Genomic DNA, 18,143 nt, shown 5'->3' on the forward strand with positions numbered 1-18,143 from the left:
ATGAGTGTCATATATACCGGTATAATGTCATTTAATTAATATTACTCACTTATTATTATTAATACCAATAGTACATGGTATTTTTTTCACTTTATATAAAAGTGCATCAGTAATCTATAAAGTAGTGAAATACCAGTATAAAGCAGCATGACATGGACATAATCAAGTAAAGTATCTCAAATGTAAACTCTCAGTGACACAATGAAAACCACTAAAGAACAACATACTGAGGATTTAGAGATCAGACATAGTGTGGCCTCATCCATGTGTCTCTGTACAGTCAGAGCATTAAAATGTTAATACAGTTGTAGTGACAGGCGCTAGGACCCGGTGGAGCTCTGGATGATGAACCCGCGGCTGCCGAGTCAAACTATAAACTGTAGCGGGCACTCTGACTCACTCTGCCGGCCGCACGGAGGCTGACAGAGGTCCGCTGTGTCTGTGGCGAGCACATGTGAATAACCGTCGTTTTTAAATGAAACAACTAAGGGATTATTACTGGAAATAAATAAAAAATAAAAAATATCAAAACGGACATGGACTCCAAGCGCCAAAGTGGTGAGTAACAGTCTCTCTTTATACTCACATTAAAACTGTACAGTTGTAACTTTGAGAGGAAGCCTCCATCTAAAGGAATACATGTATATTTACGTATAAGGAGATAAATTAATATGGGCACATATTAACAAACAGGAAACATATATAGTCTACTAAAATATAATCAGTCACCACTAGTCACTTAAAAGTCACCTGACTTATTATAAAACATTTAAAACAACAGAGATTAGATACAGTTTTATTTTTATTTTTTTTTTTTTTTTGGGGGGGGGTTTCTTAAAAAAACCTTGAAGACCCTCACACAGTTTACCTGGCTATGCCCCCGGTGCGCCTCGGTTGCCTGGAGTAACCGGGAGAGTGATGTCATACACGGACACGCCGGTTGGTGCGCTGTGTGAGTGGACGGAGGAGGAGGGGTCCTCTCTCAGGTAAAGTGATGCAATCTGATACCAACGGAGAAGTGCCCCGTTGGAAGCAGCGCCGCTGGAAGCTGCAGCAGCGGCAGCTGCGGCTGAATGGCTGCTCTGTTTCAAAGCCTTCAGGCCACTGGGCTGCACACAGGAAGCTGCATTATGTGGCACCAGGTGATGAAGCTGTGGCCTCAATTAAAAAAATCTGTCAGACGAGGATCACAAGTGGCTGTGTTAAGGGAGACAATGACTATTATGGGTAAAAAAAAAAATCAGTTTTGGAGGAAAAGCGTTTACTCATGCTTCATTAAAGAACCTCATTTTGCTGCCTACAATAAGGTTAATAGGCCCATTATTTAGGCATGAATTTACACAAGAATGTCCCTTTTATAGAAGGATACCTGGAGGCAAAAGGAATAGGTCATCCTAATTTTAGAAACAAAATTAAATCAAATTCAGCACTCAAGCCTGAGCACAAATGCAGCCCCATAATCAGCCTCCAGACTATTTTAATTAACATGAGTGGGTCAGCTCATATACAGATCATAATTATCATGAGATGATAATGATGATAATTATATAAATTGTGATTTTTTTTTTGTGCTGAGTACTAAATGACCACACTGTGAGTTCACCATTACAGCTACCAATGTTACTTTGTTAGGGCTTTTTACACAGCAGACATTTTGATTTGTCACAGTAATAAAAGTGTTGCTAATAGCATTAGCAATAGTTCTGTTCCATTCAAGTGTCCCAGTAAGGCATGACATTGTGACAGTGAGCCATAATGCACAATACCAGAACCCTGAAACCATCATTAAATGTATTATTTACACCCATACTTACTGTCACATGACAATATGCGTTCCATGAAAAATGCCTATGAAACACAAGCAGCTTATACAGTCGAACCAAAGTGTTATGCAGCCAAACACTTGTGCATCTCTGCACTTGAGAAGAAATGATTCTCACTGTGGGAAAATAAAAACTGGAGTAATTGATAATGGTGTTCTGGGCCAATATCGCAACTGCTGCAACAGATGGGAGAAATCTGTAGAAATCAAAGTTGTAAAATGGTTTTAGAGTTAGAACTGCAGGGGCAAAGTTTTCATAAAATCTTCAGCTGAATTCTGAACAATGGATTTATCCTGTCTTAGATTTGTCTACATGCATACCAAGGAGGACAACTGTATACAATTTTATGAAACTGTTTTGACAATACTACAACAATCATTCATTGCAATCGGACACCCACATCCTGACACATGAGTTATCTGTTCAACAACAGTCACAAGCCTTGACCTCGACCATGGTCCTCTTACGTTTCCTTTTCCCTTTTCCTCCTTCTCTCCTCGCGATCCTCCACCCAGCCCCCTTCTTCCATTCTCTTCAGAAAGACCAGAACTCTATTGTCTCTCTTTACGCTATACTATTGATTATTGAAGGGATATTTAAGGAAATTCCTTTGACCCTGTGAAACCTGTTTATACCGTTTTGGTTTCTGCCAGCTGGCAGAAGCAACAGGTCTGTGCGTGTCATCCATGTCGGTTTGGAGTAGGTGGAAACTAAGATGATGTGGTGATAACACCAAACAGGAAAAACACTGGATCATGTTTTGTCCAACTGAGGGTTATATTATTATCATCATCATCACCACCATATCACTCCCGGGAATCACTGTCACAAAAAAACAACCGTAGAAGAAAAGTGTTTGGGTCAGATGACAGTGTAACAAAGTGTGATTTGTCTGGTCTTTATGCTAAACTAAGCTATCCGCTTCCAGCTTTAGATTTGCAGCACAGAGTAGTGTCAGTCTTTTAATCTAACTCTAGTAAGAAATGTAATTCTAAAAGTTACATAGAGTTTGAGAGCAACATTTTCACATGACTTGGCGCTGTTTGATTTGATGGTTTTGTCCAAAACAAAGGAAAAGTTATTAGACATATTTTGAGAAATAGGTGTATTCTCTTTCTTGCCGAGTGTTAGATGAGAAGATTGATACCACTCACACGGGCGGCTGCGGCTGTGGTTCCTTAATCAGAAGGTTGTGGGTTCGATCCCCGGCTCCTAGTGCCACATGTCGAAGTATCCTTGAGCAAGATACTGTACCCCAAATTGCTCCCGATGCCGTGCATTGGTGTGTGAATGTGTATGAATGTTAGTTTCTGTTAGATGGACTTTGCCATCACTGTGTGAATGTGTGTAAAAGGGTAAAAGCGCTTTGAGTGGTCGGAAGACTAGAAAGGCGCTATACAAGTACAGGTCCATTTACCGTTACCATTTACATGTCTGTACAGTAAATTTGAAGCTACCGCCAGCAGCCAGCTAACTTAGCATAGTAACTTTTATGGATTAAACAAATAATATACAATGTGTTTATTAGAGAGCTTTAAAGGAAAAGTTTGATATTTTGGGAAATATGCTTTTTCACTTTCTTTTGGGGAATTAGATGACAAGATTGATTCCACTCATGTCTCTACACTAAATACAGTATGAAGCTTCCACCAGCTGCCGGTTATCTTAGCTTAGCACAAAGACTGAAAACAGAAATACAACTGTCCTGGTCCTCTAATTAACACAATTTGTCATTTTTATACTTTTTCTTGTATGAATTAAACAAACGCTATTCAACGCGTTAATAAGAGAGCTTCCCCTTCAACTGGGGGATTGTTTTCCACAGGAGTATGCATCAAAATCTTCTTTGTCAAGCGAATTAATCAAGACATGTGGCACATGGTCACTATAGTGGCTGAAAGTCTCCTTACCTGGGGAAACCTCAGAACAGCAGTCTGGGTTTTAAATTAAACTCATGCTGTGCAACAGTGTCTGCGCCAGTGTCACACTCCTCTGTTTCCTGTGTTTCCTCACAATTTACTATCTGAGGAAAGTGATAAGATACTGAAAGAATGTGAAAAAGAGACAATTTTCCCCCAGCTGTTTCTTTTTAAAGATCTTGCCAGCTTGGTTCTGGGGGGAACTTTTTCAAGTGTCTGACTGAATGCTCACCCCGGGCGAGCAGTGACACCATCTACTGTTGTCACCAAAATATGAATTACAGGATGCTGAATTTTCTGAAGTAGACTTTTGTTTCAGAGGGGGCCGCCAAGACTTGAACTCTGACCTCTGTCTGAAGAGGATGGGTGTCTGGAGAAGGGACGGAGGGAGGCAGACGAGGGAAAGGAGTTAAAAGGAAAGGATCAGGGAGGAGGGAGGAAGAGAAAGAAAGGAGTGGAGGGGAGAATGTGGAATCTGGAGGGACCTCAGCCTCTGGGAGTGTGGGGGAGGCAGAAAGAGGACCACTGCTGTAGTGCAAAATAGCTTCATACACTTGAAGACTTGACATTTTCCTAAATTGAAAAAAAGGCATGAAAAGCATATGTTTTTGTCACATAAGTATATTTTGAATGTTCCTATTACAGATAATTACACGCCTCAGGCAACATAATTCATGGAGACAATGAGCGATTCAATTCAGTACACTGAAATATGTCTTCCTAGTCCTGAAGTATTTGGAAAACAAAAGAAAAACATAGGAAGGATAGTTAAGATGGGGGAGGCAAGTCAGGGAGGAGGTTAACCTTATAGTGGTGTGATTGATAGGTTAGATGTGTAATGGATGGGAGTGAAAGCCTCAGGTCAGGAGGAGAAAAGTATCTTTTCTCTGTCACCCTGCCGCCCATAAGCATTATGTGGTGAGATAAACAGCAGCAGCAGTGAGTACTAGTTGTTTTGTACTGAGCTGCAACCAAACATGCCAAATCAGTTCAAATCAGAGTCGCATGGCTCAGGTCTCATGACTGACCTTCTTCAGGAAGCCTGTCTGCGGGAACACACAAAAAATGTATGTAAAAGCACATACACACACATTTCCCAAAGTACTCTTGTGACTGTTTGTTTGCTCTGTATAGGATGATGTCTCTGTTTTAAGATACAAATTAATAGTGTTTGTGTGCTCCCTGTGAGTTAAGTGAATGTCCATAGGCGAAAACATTCAAAGAGGAAATCTGTGCCGTGTGTGTGTATGTGTTTGTGGGGAATGGGTGGTTACAAAGATCCCTCTGTGGGTGAGACAGACCACAAGCCTCCAGAACAGCTGATTCTCAGCCTCTGAACCCTCTGGTCCCCCCGAGAGAATGAGACAGAGAGAGAGAGAGAGGGAAAGTGACAGAGAGAGAGAGAGAGAGAGAGATACAGCTAAATTAATGGACGGCCTTGACTGTGTAAAGTTAGACTTCAAGGAACAGAAAATAGACCAAAGACCTAGTCTGAAACTCCATCAGCCCACAATTGGCTTTGTTTACACTGAGGTTGAGTACATTGAATCCTGTTCCTAAAGAAGTGAAGTACAGTTATAGAACTTTAATTTAAAGTGGGAAATTCCTTAATCGCTTGTTCAGTAGATGGTGAATGAACTGAGGAGGTGACAAAAAACCAAAAAGCCTGGAAGCAAACGTGTGAAATGAGAAGGAGGGAGAGTTTAGGATGACGGAGGATGTTGGGACAAAAGGAGAAACAGCAGGATGGAGAGAAAATGGAAAAAGAGAGAGAGAGGGGGAAGTGGGTGGAGGAGAGAGAGAAAGAGGAGGTGAGACTCGCAGTAGGATGGAGGAGAGAGTCGAGATCAGGAAGGAGTGGAGAAAGGCTTCTGTCGACAACTAGGACAGGAAACCACAGCTGCTGGTCGAGAAATACTACACACACACACACACACACACACACAGCTGCTAGAGATATATCCTTTAACCCTGAATGCCCATGGATCGAGACGATGCAGCTGTGTTGCACCACGCCCCTCTCAGACTGTGTGTGCGTGTGTGTGTGTGTGTGTGTGTTAGTTCCTGTTTTGTTTTTTTGTTGGAGTTTCTGACATTGTATTGTTTGCTCTGGTCTTTTGCTGAGCATTGTGGTCGTCTAATTTTGGCCCTCGTGGAGACAATAGAGTATTGTCAGAGTGTGGGGGGGGGGGGAAGCTATGGGAGAGTGAGGGCTTTTCTCTCACTCTCTCTGTCTGCGCTCTGTGTGAGAGAAAGAGAGATTGTTTTGATCTTGTTTTAACTTAACCCTTGAACCAGTTCCTTCAAAATAATTGCAATCTATTTCGTCCATAAGCTTCTATATTTATGTGTTGTCATTTTTTTTACATTAATTTTAACATCTGACTGTAGTCACCACAGAGGAAGTGGTTAGTTTTTCTAGCTATAGCACATTAGAATAATAGAATAATTATTCCTAATAAAAATGAAATGAAACAAGCTACTTCGTATAAAGCTCTCAGAGTTTATTCAAATTATACATTTGAGAAGTCAAATTATTACTAGAGAAGATGAAGAAGGTAGATTACGCTCTCATTGGACAGCACAGTGGCTTAAAGAAAAACACCTTTCATTTTAATGTCCCATGTCGAGGTTCAGCGTCACCGTTGAAGTGTCCTTGAACTTGCTGTCAACTTCTGGGTGAAATTACATTGTAAATTGAACACTTTGAATGCAAAAAAATGACTTTCTGAGATTTAATGTTTCCTTAAAATATTTTTCTTGGCAGTGTGGAAAAAAGAACACAGAGCATATGGACCATCATGGGGCGATAAAACTTTCCACTGAAACCCAAACTGAAATTCAATTATTTTAAGGGTAAGCGTCTTAAAGAAAGATCCACTCCGTCTGTTTAATGGCAGGAATAATATTTAATCATATCAATAGGGGCCAATATTTAATTAGAGGTCTGCTGTTTAAGCAGAAGTGGAGAAAAGATGTCTACTTAAGACTCAAACTGTTGTCCTTCATGTCAAACCCCTCAGAGCTCACCTGTTAGAGCTGGTGACCCACGTATCAACGCTCAGACCTTGCTTCCTTGCCATCGGCTTGAGTCCGACCTGTGTCCCTTTGCTGCGTGTCATCCCCTCCCTCCCTCTCTCGCTTCCCTTTTCCTGTCTCTCTTCAGCTGTCACTGTCGATTAAAGGAAATAAAAGCCCCCCAAAAATAAAAAAAACTTCTTATGAATGAATGATCAACTGAATGAGCTAACTCAGTGCTACAGACAGTGTGGTAACCATATCCTATTCCACCTCTAGTGGAACTACAGATTTTCTTCTTTACTTTGGCTCCATTTCCTTTAGGGAAGGAAGCCTCCTGCCCCCTCCTCTTCACCTCCTTTTCTCTGACTCTCTTCCCCCTCCTCCTCCTCCTCCTCCTCTCTTTGTCGGCAGGATGTGTGAGAGTGTGGCAGAACTTTTGGAACAATGTCAGGGTCAACAAAGCGCACACAGACACACACATAGACACACAGGATGTCAGTGTTGAACGTGAACTGAATGTAGGACAGCAGGGAGAAGGGAACAGACAGAAAACATCACAATACACAATTAGGCTGACTCTGAGGCGGACAAAATGAATAGGGCGAGATGTTAGGATGTTAAATATCTCCTCCCTGTCAGCTGTTGCAACAGGCGGTAAGCTGAGTTCCAAACTGACTTCATGCCTCTCGTGAACTGCCAGTTTTGCTCGCACTTGCCTGTATGGCCTTGCACGCGTGTGTTAAATTGATATCTGATGCACTTGGTGTAATACCATCAGCATTTCAGCCATGTTATGAGCCTACTGTATGGGCTTTCCCATGATGGTGCCAAATATTATTTTACTGTCCTTCTACAAACCCAAATATTGTGTTGTGTGTATTTTTTTTTGTTTTTTAGTGGTAATGGAACGACTTGTGAACGAGCTAGGCTCTCTGCTGAAGATGCTGGACCGCGAGACGGTCAGTCCTGCCACTGCTGACAAGATGGCGTCGATACGTAACATCCTGGACTCGCTGCAGCTGTCAGGTACAGAATTAAGTCTCAGTATATTTAACCTCTATGGTCTGTATTTCTTACCTTATTAGTATCAGTAGGTGCAGTGATGTGACAGCCTCCTTTATATGTTCTGAATTGCGCAATGCAAATATTTGTTTTTGATGCTGACACTGATATTTTTGTACTTGTGTGACACAGCTAAGATAAATTGTGTCCTTTAACAAGAGCAAAACACAAAAAAAATGTAAAGTCTAACAGAAATGTAAGTTAGAGTATTAAATGAGGTACAATTAGAGCAACATAGCATTAAAATGAGATTGGTGACTTTATTCACCTCCAGGTGTTTATGTTTTTTGGTGCCATTTTGTCAGCAGAAAAACTACTGGCCAAATTTTCACGAGACTTGGTGGAAGTGTGTTGGATGAGCCGAGGAATGACCCGTTATATTTTGGAGCAGATCCGAATCACACCGATGATATACAAATGATCATAATAGGTCGATAATGTGTTATACAAACATGCACAGAGTTTGCACATGCAGACTGGACTATTGGCCTTGGCAAGGGTCTACGCTCTCTGAGTGCCCCTCTAGTTTATCTAATGGAATTTGACTGAGCATGCTTGCGGTTTTTAAGCTGCATCCTGCCTCACATTAATTCAGTTTGACACATGCAGCAGTTCAGCCGAAGCCTTTCTGAGTTAAGCAATTTGTTCAAGGTCACTAATACAGTGTTTATTTAGATAGGGACAGAGAATGTCTTGCTTACTCGTTTTTATGCAGTGGGGCAACCTTCCTGTCATGAGCCAACCATAATGCAGTTGCACATCACTGCACATGATACAGTACAGTAATTGTAGGTAGAAACATGCAACAGAATGCATTCTGTATTGTCAAATCTTACTGAGGCCTTTACAGTAGATCCTTGTTTATCAGGGAGAATACAGGATAGAGGATAAAAGGATTAAGGTAAGAGGATAATGAAATGTAAAGTTTAAAGACGATGATGAGAGCAGGTCAAAGAAAGGAGAAAAGCAAAACATCCTGATAGTAACACATACTCATAATGGTCTGAATGGACCCAGGTTGCCCTGCCTCACAGGTTTTTACTCAGCACCTTAGCATATTCCACATCAGTTCAGCTTTTAACAGCCAAATGCTCTGGGGATTTATTTCTCACACTGATTCAAAAACGCTTCCAGAAAGTCTGGGAGGTTTGGCAAACTTTCACACACATTTTAAGACTTCATTTATCTTTGTTCTTCTGGTACAACGATTTACAAGCCCCAATCTGCTGTCTGACTAAGCTTTCCGTACAATTTATTTGTCTAAAAAGTCAGATATTTTAGGTTAGGTGATACCCAGTTGCATGTTTGCTGCGTCTCTGCACACTCTGGTAATCCTGACTCTCCTGACCTTAGCATAGACCACAATCCTAACCCTGACTTTGATCCTATTTCTAACCCTTAATTTATCTTTTCCACAGTCAATGGATCAGACGTCTACATGAATAGCTGTCTCTATGGCAATGGCACCAGTTTTGTAGAGTCTCTGTTTGAGGATTTTGGTGAGTAGATCTTCAAAGCACCTTCAAACCAAACCGTCTTTATTGTATATTTCCAATCATCATACCTCATCATCTATAAAATGTATAAAGTAATAAAACTGTATTGTAACTACTATTATTATTATATTTATTATAACATGAATCCTCTGTTCTTCCAACAGACTGTGATTTGCACATGCTCAGTGCATCTCCAGTGGAGCAGAAGGAGCACAGAGAGGAAGAGGAGAAGACTCATCCTAATAAATCTGTAAGTCATCTAACAGCATCTACAAGTCAGTCCATCTGGTTTTCTTGTGCTAAAACTGTAGTTCATCTTTCACCGCAGACGCCGACTGACACGCCCCCTCCTCTGCCAACCACCCCCCTTCCCGATGACTACTATGAAGAGGCTGTTCCTCTAGATCCTGGATCAACCCCTCAGTACTTCACCACCAATATGAACAGTTCTGTATACAAACTCAAAGATATAGATTTGCACACCCAAGAATAATTGGAGCCAACTCAATTACTAGAAATTTGTTGTTTTTAAAATCTCATCTCGACTCTTCCACTTTTTTTCTGTAGCTTCCAGGAACTCTGTGGAGGATGCTTACTATGAAGATGCAGACAATAACTACCCCACCACCAGAATTAATGGACCACCTAAAAACTCCTGTGAGTCTACCCTCTCTTCCCACCAATTCACATGTTACAATTGTAAACAGAGGCATGTTCTGGTCGTGCGGCATGTGGAATACACAAATTAATCTTTTCTGTTATTTTTGGTCCTCAGACAATGACTCAGATGCTCTGAGCAGCTCCTATGAGTCTTACGAAGAAGAGGAAGAAGAGGCCAAAGGACGGGACCAATCGCAGAGATGGACGGCTGAGGAGAACCCAGAAGGACCAGTTAGAGACTGCCGCATCTGTGCCTTCCTACTGCGAAAGAAACGCTTCGGCCAGTGGGCTAAACAGCTAGTCGTTGTCCGAGACAATAAACTGCAGGTAAATAGAGCTGTTAATGTGTGTTTATTTAATATTTCAAACCAAATGATCTAATGGGTATCATAAAAGTTCCCACATTCAAAAAACTGGTGCTGGACCAAACAAGAGACATTGTGGCAAAGAATTTGCAAACTATAACAACATTTCTGTTAATCTTCTTTGGGCAGAAACCTCTCACCGTATACATGCATATTGTAAAATAATATCAATTTAAGAAAGACATTGGCTGTAACCCTTGGTCACCAGTTATCCATCTTGAGAAAACAATGAAGTGATCATCAGTCACAGGTGTCTACAACTTAAATGCAAAACAGTGTAAAACATACACAGTAACTTTTAATCGCAACAAGAGTAAACTAATTCAGATTCAAGAGTATTATTAAGTTATACTACACTGTCAGAAGGCAGAGGGCACAGTTGGATTTCTGCATTAACTTTAAAGGTACAAGCATAAAATGATGACGATGACGATCTCTCTATCTCTCTTTTACAGTGCTATAAGAGCATCAAAGAGAGCACCCCGCACACAGAGCTCCCGCTGAATTTGTGCAACGTCATCTATGTCCCAAAGGAAGGCCGGAAAAAGAGACACGAGCTACGCTTCTCGTTGCCTGGAGGCGAAGCTCTAGTCTTGGCTGTTCAGAGTAAAGAGCAGGCCCAGCGATGGCTCAAGGTACCTTCATTCATTCTATGAGAGAGCTGGTGATGAGACAGACAAGAGTGGGGGAAGACATGGGTGAATATGGCTGAGGATGAAACACAAAATCTTAATTTTTTGGAACCAGGTGGTGCAAAATGTTGGCAGCCAATGTAGCAACACTGAAGGACTGGAAGGATCCACTTCTCCCATTATACAAAGGAAACTGGAACTTGATAAGGTGTGTGTGTGTGGGGGGGGTGTTTTGGGTTATCTGCAGTATTTCTTTTGTGTTTTTGCAATGTGTATGTCACAAGATTTGCAAAAATATGTATTTTTCATTTATTGAGGTGTATTTCTTTCTGAATGTATACTTTAAGTTTTATATTTCACTGACTTCACTCTTTCAGCCCACGTATGACACAACTTTTCCTCTGGCTTTTAGTTAAAAGCAGTGAGTGAGGTGACATTATTGTGGTTGCTGAGCTGGCCAGTTTTCAAAGAGCTTTACAACCTCAACAAAGTTTTGGCACACAGCTGGAGAGCCTCTGAGCTGAATGCATGGTGACATGGCAGTTACACCCCATGTCGGTAGAATCATTTTTAAAATACAGAAAGTCAGTAAATCATATTTTAAGAAACTTCTGTGTCATTTTTGTTTACATGATTTTTCTCAGTTAAAGGACTGAAGGATTTGTTAAAACAGAATAGATATATATGTTAACGTGAACACTGCTCTACTGTTCTTTAACAAGGAAAGAGAAGTAATTAAACATTATTCTTTATCTTTGCAAGGTGCTGCAGTGTGACCGGCAGGCATCAGACTCAGACAGCGGGCCAACAGCAGATAGTCAGTCCACTGCACAGGGACCAGGACGGGACACCACTGACTCTCTGAGTAGGGTTGCCTTCATAAGCTGGCTATTATTGATTGAAGTTGTAATTTTTTTTACCCCTTTTCAATGTTGTTTCAGTGAAACAAGCAGAGGGAACAGTTACATACAGTATCAGCATACAATTTATAGCATACAACATACAGTCATAGTGAGATTCAACATTAGATTTGTGTCTGTGTGTATGATTGCTTGCGTCTGATGTAAGGTGTATTTTATACAAATTAGACAATTAATTACTTTAATTATGATGCATATTTAAAGATTTGCCCATGATGTCTCTAGAAGTAGCATCCTGAAGAGACATTGGGGCTGTGCTTTCAGACTGTTCAACAAATAAATGAGATCTTAGCTACATTCTTTGGAAATTTAAACAAAGTTTTTTCCAACTGGAACCCATATACACATCTTCTGTAACACAACAGTCAAGTCCAGGAAATAATGGCCTTGGTTTGATTGGATTTATTTACGTAAGAGCACCAAATTCATCATTAAGTGTTGATTCAACTTGATGGTTGTTGTTTTTTTAAGCCGTAGTTTGTGGTGATGTTGAATTTTATTGATTTTTATATCAATAAGGACAGAGTAAATATTGCAAACCTTTTGTTTTGTTAACATAAACTTATAGTGTTAAAGATATATTATTATTGTGCAAAAGTTTAGAATTTGTGGCTCCTGACCTCTAACCCTAACCCTAAAACCACATCTCCATTTTAGTCTTCAACTCCAAGAGGAGGCGAAAAACTAAAATGTCCTCGCTTTCCAAAATGTCGTCACTCTCAGAGTCTTAAACTCATGTCCCCACAAGTACACACACAGGCACATACATACATTCTATTCTTTTAGGAGTCTGATCAAAAGCACATGCAATGTTGTTGTTTATCTATCCACAAAATCAGGAAGGATAAACCAGGGGATCCATGATGTTGGGTCAGATTATAGGTCAAACACAGTCGTGTTGTTTGAGTGTTTTTACAACCTGTTTACTGACCGAGTGGCTCTGAACCTAAAGAGACATGAGAGAGAGGGAGAGACAGGAAGTGAGGCGTGAACAGATATGACATCCTTCCTGCCCTCTTCCTGCGATTGTCTCCCTCTGACATCATAGGAAGTAGGGAGGACAGAGAGCTGTAGCACCTGGTGCATGCACTATGAACACGCAAACACATTCTAGGGATAGGTTGAATAAATAAAGGACTTCTCTAAAATTAAATACAATATATTTTTATTGAACTACAATTGTTCCTGGAGGAGGAGTTTTCACACAAATATTTCTCACTTGAAACTTTTTATTATATTTCAGTTGTCCTAATGCTTTTTTTGTTTTTGCTAAAATTTGTGTTTTTTTAAATAGAAAGTATTATTGACTCTGCTAATGTAACATTACAGTCTTGAGGCCACAATATGTCTTTTTATTGGTTGTAGATCATGTCAGGTTCCACTCCCAGATACTGTATAGAAAGTGCTCCACACTGTCAGCCCCAGCATGGTCTGACCGGGGTACGTTTAATTTCAGACAGGGGGAAGCGCGGAGCGTTTTCAGAGCTGACGGGGTCGATGAGCCGAGCAGCAGGGAAGAAAATCAATCGGATCATCACTTTCTCCAAACGGAAACCTCCCTTACCTGGAGAGCCTCCCTTGTCTTCTGGTCACCATGACAACCCACGCTGTGGTGAGGACACATATTGATCAAGAAGAATTTTGGTTGATTAGTTTGTGGACTGCTTATTCAAGAATCTGCCTCAGTTTTACATTAATGTTAAAAAATGAAGGAGAATAAAGTTATGTTTGATGCCTATGATATACAATTCAAAAGCCACTGTAGGCAAAAACAAATGACAACCATTGTGCTGTGAAATTATTGGCATGTTTCAAAATTCTGAATTGTATTTTCTTGAAATGTTTGTTGCTGGTGGGAACTGTTTTGTCTCTGTAAATAATTTTATGTGTCTTGAGATAACTTCTGTTATACTGTAACAATGCACCAAAGATAAACTTAGACAACATTTGTGACTGAGTGAAACATGTCTGCTGTCTTTTGATCTTTTCATCACTTTCCCGGTCTCTCTCGCTCTCTCTTTCTCCACAGGCTACCTCAGCGTGTGTTTGAGCGGCTCATGGAAGGAGCGTTGGTGCGTGGTGCGAGCTGGAAGCTTGTACCTGCAGAAGGACCCTGGGGACCAGAGGCCGCCAGTCATTGTGGTGCCACTCAAAGGTGCAGAGGTGGTGCCAGGTGGCCTCGGCCCCAAACATCCCTTCTCCTTCTGCATCCTGCAGGGAGGCAACGAACTAGCATCTTTAGAGGTACTATATTATTGGATCAAAATAAGGTGATTTAATGGTGGATTGGTTTGATTTTTACTGTTTTCATATGTGTGGAAACAAACAGGGATGACACACCTACATTTTTCTAGAAACCGAGTAAGTTTGTTTGTGTGTCTCCATCAGGCCAGCTGCTCAGAGGATCTGGGCCGCTGGCTGGGTGTGCTGTTTGCAGAGACCGGCAGCGCCACTCTCCCTGAAGAGCTGCACTACGACTACATTGACGTGGATACGCTCACTGACATACGGCACGCTGCCAGACACTCCTTCCTGTGAGTCATTTCCTACTGTATATGTTGGTGTGCCTCTGCATGTATTCATCTGGAGTTTTACTGTCTTTTATTATGGCTTTTATCCTGAAGTACATCTGTCTCTGCTTCTTTGTTTTTCACCTCTCAGATGGGCCACTACCACTGCTGCTTCCTCCAGCAGTGCCTTAACAGACTCCAGAACATATGATGAGGTCTATGAAAGTATTGAGGTGAGGAAATATCATGTGAACCAGTCATAAAATGCAATATCATTAAAGTTTGAGCTGAGGCTTTAAGCTTGTGTTTTTGATGACTGAAATGATTATCTCTTTAAGACTTTGGCTGTACAGTTTTAGTTAAAAATGCATTTTTTTTTAAATGGGCAATGGAAATGTTGTACATTTTAAAATGTACTTTATGTCATACAGGAGGGGGATTATGAGAGCAGACCTGGACAGGTGAGACGTCATGCCTCCTTCTCCAGCAGGGACTCTGAAAAAACTGAGCAACAGGCCGCCATCAAAAGACATGCCTCCAGTAAGTCTCCTTTCGTACATAAAAATGATATACTCCTGATCAGGATTGTGGTAAAAAGTAAAAGTTGGATAGTTAGCTAGCTCAATTACATTTTTTCTCATCATAACTCTGCATCGCTCTGTCTTCAAACTCTGCCATATGTTCTGTTAGCTGTAAATCAGTATGCACGGTATGGGAAGACGCGTGCAGAGGAAGACGCCAGGCGGTACCTGACACAGAAAGAGGAGCTGGAGAAGCAAAAGGAAGAGCTCAGAAATGTGCTGATTTCGCTCCGGAGGGAGAAGAAGGAGGTGAAGGAGGAGATGAAGAGTGTTACAGGTCAGAGACAAATCACACATGCAGCACTGTTTAGACTTCAGCTACATGGCAGTCCTAACTACAGTGTGTGTGTGTGTGTGTGTGTGTGTGTGTGTGCAGGTCATGGTGTGGAACAGCGGTTAGCCAAGCTGGAGACGCTGTGTAAACAGAAAGAGGAGGAGAGGGTGGAGCTGGAGCTCAGACTGACAGAAGTCAAAGAAAACCTGAAGAAGTCACTGGCTAGAGGGGCACTGGGTCCGCCCTCTGACACCAAGATCAGTGTCAAGGTAGGCCACAGTAGAGATGGTCTCCTATGTAATTCTTAGAATATAATATTTTTCATAGAATATAGATTATACATACATATACATTATACATAACAGATTTACCTTAATACTGTATGTTTGCCCTGTTCTTTAATAGATGTCTGATTCTGAAAGTGCTGTTTTGTGGCTAACCTGTTTCCTGTCGCTGGATTTTATTACCAGCTCTCATTATATTGTATCATTTCAGATTTAACTGCTTTGAAATAGTTGGACATTTTGGGATATACGCTTATTTGCCTTCTTTTGTGAATTGGCTATGTCCTATACTTTAGCCGCTACTGGCTGCTAATTGGACTAATGTTTTCTAACATGCACTCATAAACGATGTTGAGTCTTTACCAATACTTTGCAGATTAGGACGTTTATTTTCATGTCCTCTTTAATCCAATAAGTAACACAGGTCCTCTTCCCAAATTAACAACACCATTAAGAGACATGAGACATTAATGACAGGAATTAAAATTACTTCAGGCCAGCCTTATACGACCCAATACAACAACACACCCCCTGTGGTTTGGAGAAACACAACACAAATCAAAACATGGCTCCTACCCTGAGAGTAAGATGAGAAGATCTGTACCATGTCTCATGTCTGTATGCTCATTATGAAGCTACTGCCAGCAGCCAATTAGCATAGCATAATGACTGGAAGCAGCTAGCGTGGCTCTGTCTAAAGGAAAAAGTAAATCTGCCTACCAGCACCCCTAAAGCTCACTTCTTAACACGTTTTATCTTGTGTAGTCGGTACAAAACCAAAGCTTAAAAGTTGTGGGTTTACAGTTTAGACTGTTTGTTGCCTGGCAACCGCACACCGATGACAAGACTCCAGGATGTCACTGCTCCTGGCCTAGAAACAGTTCAAGAAAACATAATGATAAATGTATTTCCCAAAAATGTTAACAATTTCTATAAATTGGTGAAATCTGACATTTTTGTTTGTGTGTGTTTGTCTGTGTGTGTGTGTGTGTGTGTGTGTGTGTGTGTGTGTGTACAGGCACAGGGCAGCAAGGTTGAAAAGGTTTACAATGAGACTGTGCCGGTCAACTCAGCATCTGAGCTTCGTAAACGGCCTCCGTCTCTTTATGCCTCCTCCAAGGGAAACGTCATGCAGAAGGCAAAGGTAGAGTGTGTGTGTGTGTGTGTGTGTGTGTGTATGTGTTTGTGTGACCAGGACAAATAGAAATGCTTTCCTCACTCTGTGCTGTCTCACGGTCTCCAGGAGTGGGAGTCAAAGAAGGCAACCTAGAGGGATCGACGAGCGAGAAAAAAACTGAGCTGTGACAGGAGGATGTGTAAAAGAAGAAACAGGTGAAGAGGAGCAAGATAACTGGCACTGAGAAGAAGAAGATGATGAAGAGGAAGAGGAAGGAGAAAGGGGGAAAGAGGACAGACTCTTGATACAATCTCCCCTCTTACTTATAAATAAAAAGAGGAATCTTTGCAAGTACTGGCAGCGTGGTGCTGTCTCAGCCGCTGTACATACGATAGACTTGACTAATGTACCAGTACAGTATTAATGTGGATCACTATGAACATGAAACATATGTGTTTGTGTGGGTTTGCATGTGTGTTTACATTTGCACAGGGCTGCAGAACGTGAAAATGTGATTAATGCATAGAAATGTATTATAGCAAAGGGAGAGTGTGGTTCATCAACACTGTGAGTTCAGAGTCACAGGCAAGACTTCCTACCGACACCCACTGATTTATTACTCATTTTACAGGATACTGATGTAAAATGAAAAACTAAAGTAAAAGAGAAATTATTATAATTATCTTAAGTTATCATTATTAGTGAGAGAACTATCCCACATCTTGTGAGGTTACCATTAGGAAAGCATATTGAGTATGACACTGTTCCTGAAACCAATGAGTAAATGTTTATTATTGCAATGTGAAACTATTGGTTTTTAACCATTATATGTGTATTTTTTCATATTTGCCTTTTGCACTTTATCTTGTTTTATTTTGTGATTACACAAATGTCCTGGAAATTAGTTTTAGCACCCAACTTAGCAGGATCATTTGGGGATAAATGCCTGTGTCTGCTTTCCCTGTTCATCACAGAGATATGAACACACACACGTGTGAGTAAAAGATTACTTTATCAAGAAACTTTGTCTACTGGACTGTTTAATTTTGCTTCTTTGTTTAAATGTTTAAGTCTCTTTAGTTAAGCATTTTTGTGTTTTAGTCTGGTACTTCTTGAGTTGACTTTAAGAAACAGCAGAATCCCAACTCTGAACTACAAGCGCCATCTAGTGGTGGTAGCACTTGTTTAACCAAGTGTCACCGCTCAAGTCCACACTTTTGCATACAAATGTTTGGTATACAAGAAATCAACATACTTTACTGACACTGATGCAATACTTCCTAAAGAGCTGTCTCATTACCATCCACAATTAGATTTATTCACTCATCTATTTCTAGGCATGAGCAGCTCCTCCACTTGCATTATGGGAGACAACACACAAACATGTTTTTTTATACTTACACTTTATATACTCAAAACCTGCTTACAACTTAGTGAATAACCATGACACATGTGAAAGGTTTTGCTGCATTGATCTGT

General features: G+C 40.8%; 1 protein-coding gene across 2 annotated transcripts; it reads left to right on the forward strand.

Annotated features, from left to right (window-relative positions):
- Positions 1-391: 391 nt before the first annotated feature.
- On the forward strand, positions 392-17,686 carry afap1l1b (actin filament associated protein 1-like 1b). 2 transcript variants are annotated; one of them, XM_051400555.1, is made up of 19 exons: positions 392-558; positions 7,661-7,789; positions 9,244-9,324; positions 9,486-9,571; positions 9,650-9,767; positions 9,889-9,978; positions 10,097-10,308; positions 10,802-10,981; positions 11,094-11,186; positions 11,741-11,843; positions 13,355-13,510; positions 13,928-14,142; positions 14,287-14,432; positions 14,560-14,641; positions 14,840-14,948; positions 15,099-15,266; positions 15,366-15,532; positions 16,566-16,691; positions 16,791-17,686. In XM_051400555.1, exons 1-19 carry the CDS (start codon positions 537-539, stop codon positions 16,815-16,817), a joined length of 2,310 nt encoding a protein of 769 aa, XP_051256515.1. In that variant the 5' UTR covers positions 392-536; the 3' UTR covers positions 16,818-17,686. The 2 variants fall into 2 exon arrangements, with proteins under 2 accessions (XP_051256515.1, XP_051256514.1); XM_051400554.1 differs by lacking the exon at positions 392-558 and adding an exon at positions 7,363-7,417.
- Positions 17,687-18,143: the final 457 nt, after the last annotated feature.

Source organism: Dicentrarchus labrax, unplaced genomic scaffold, assembly GCF_905237075.1.
Source record: "Dicentrarchus labrax unplaced genomic scaffold, dlabrax2021, whole genome shotgun sequence".
NCBI classification, from domain to species: Eukaryota; Metazoa; Chordata; class Actinopteri; family Moronidae; genus Dicentrarchus; species Dicentrarchus labrax.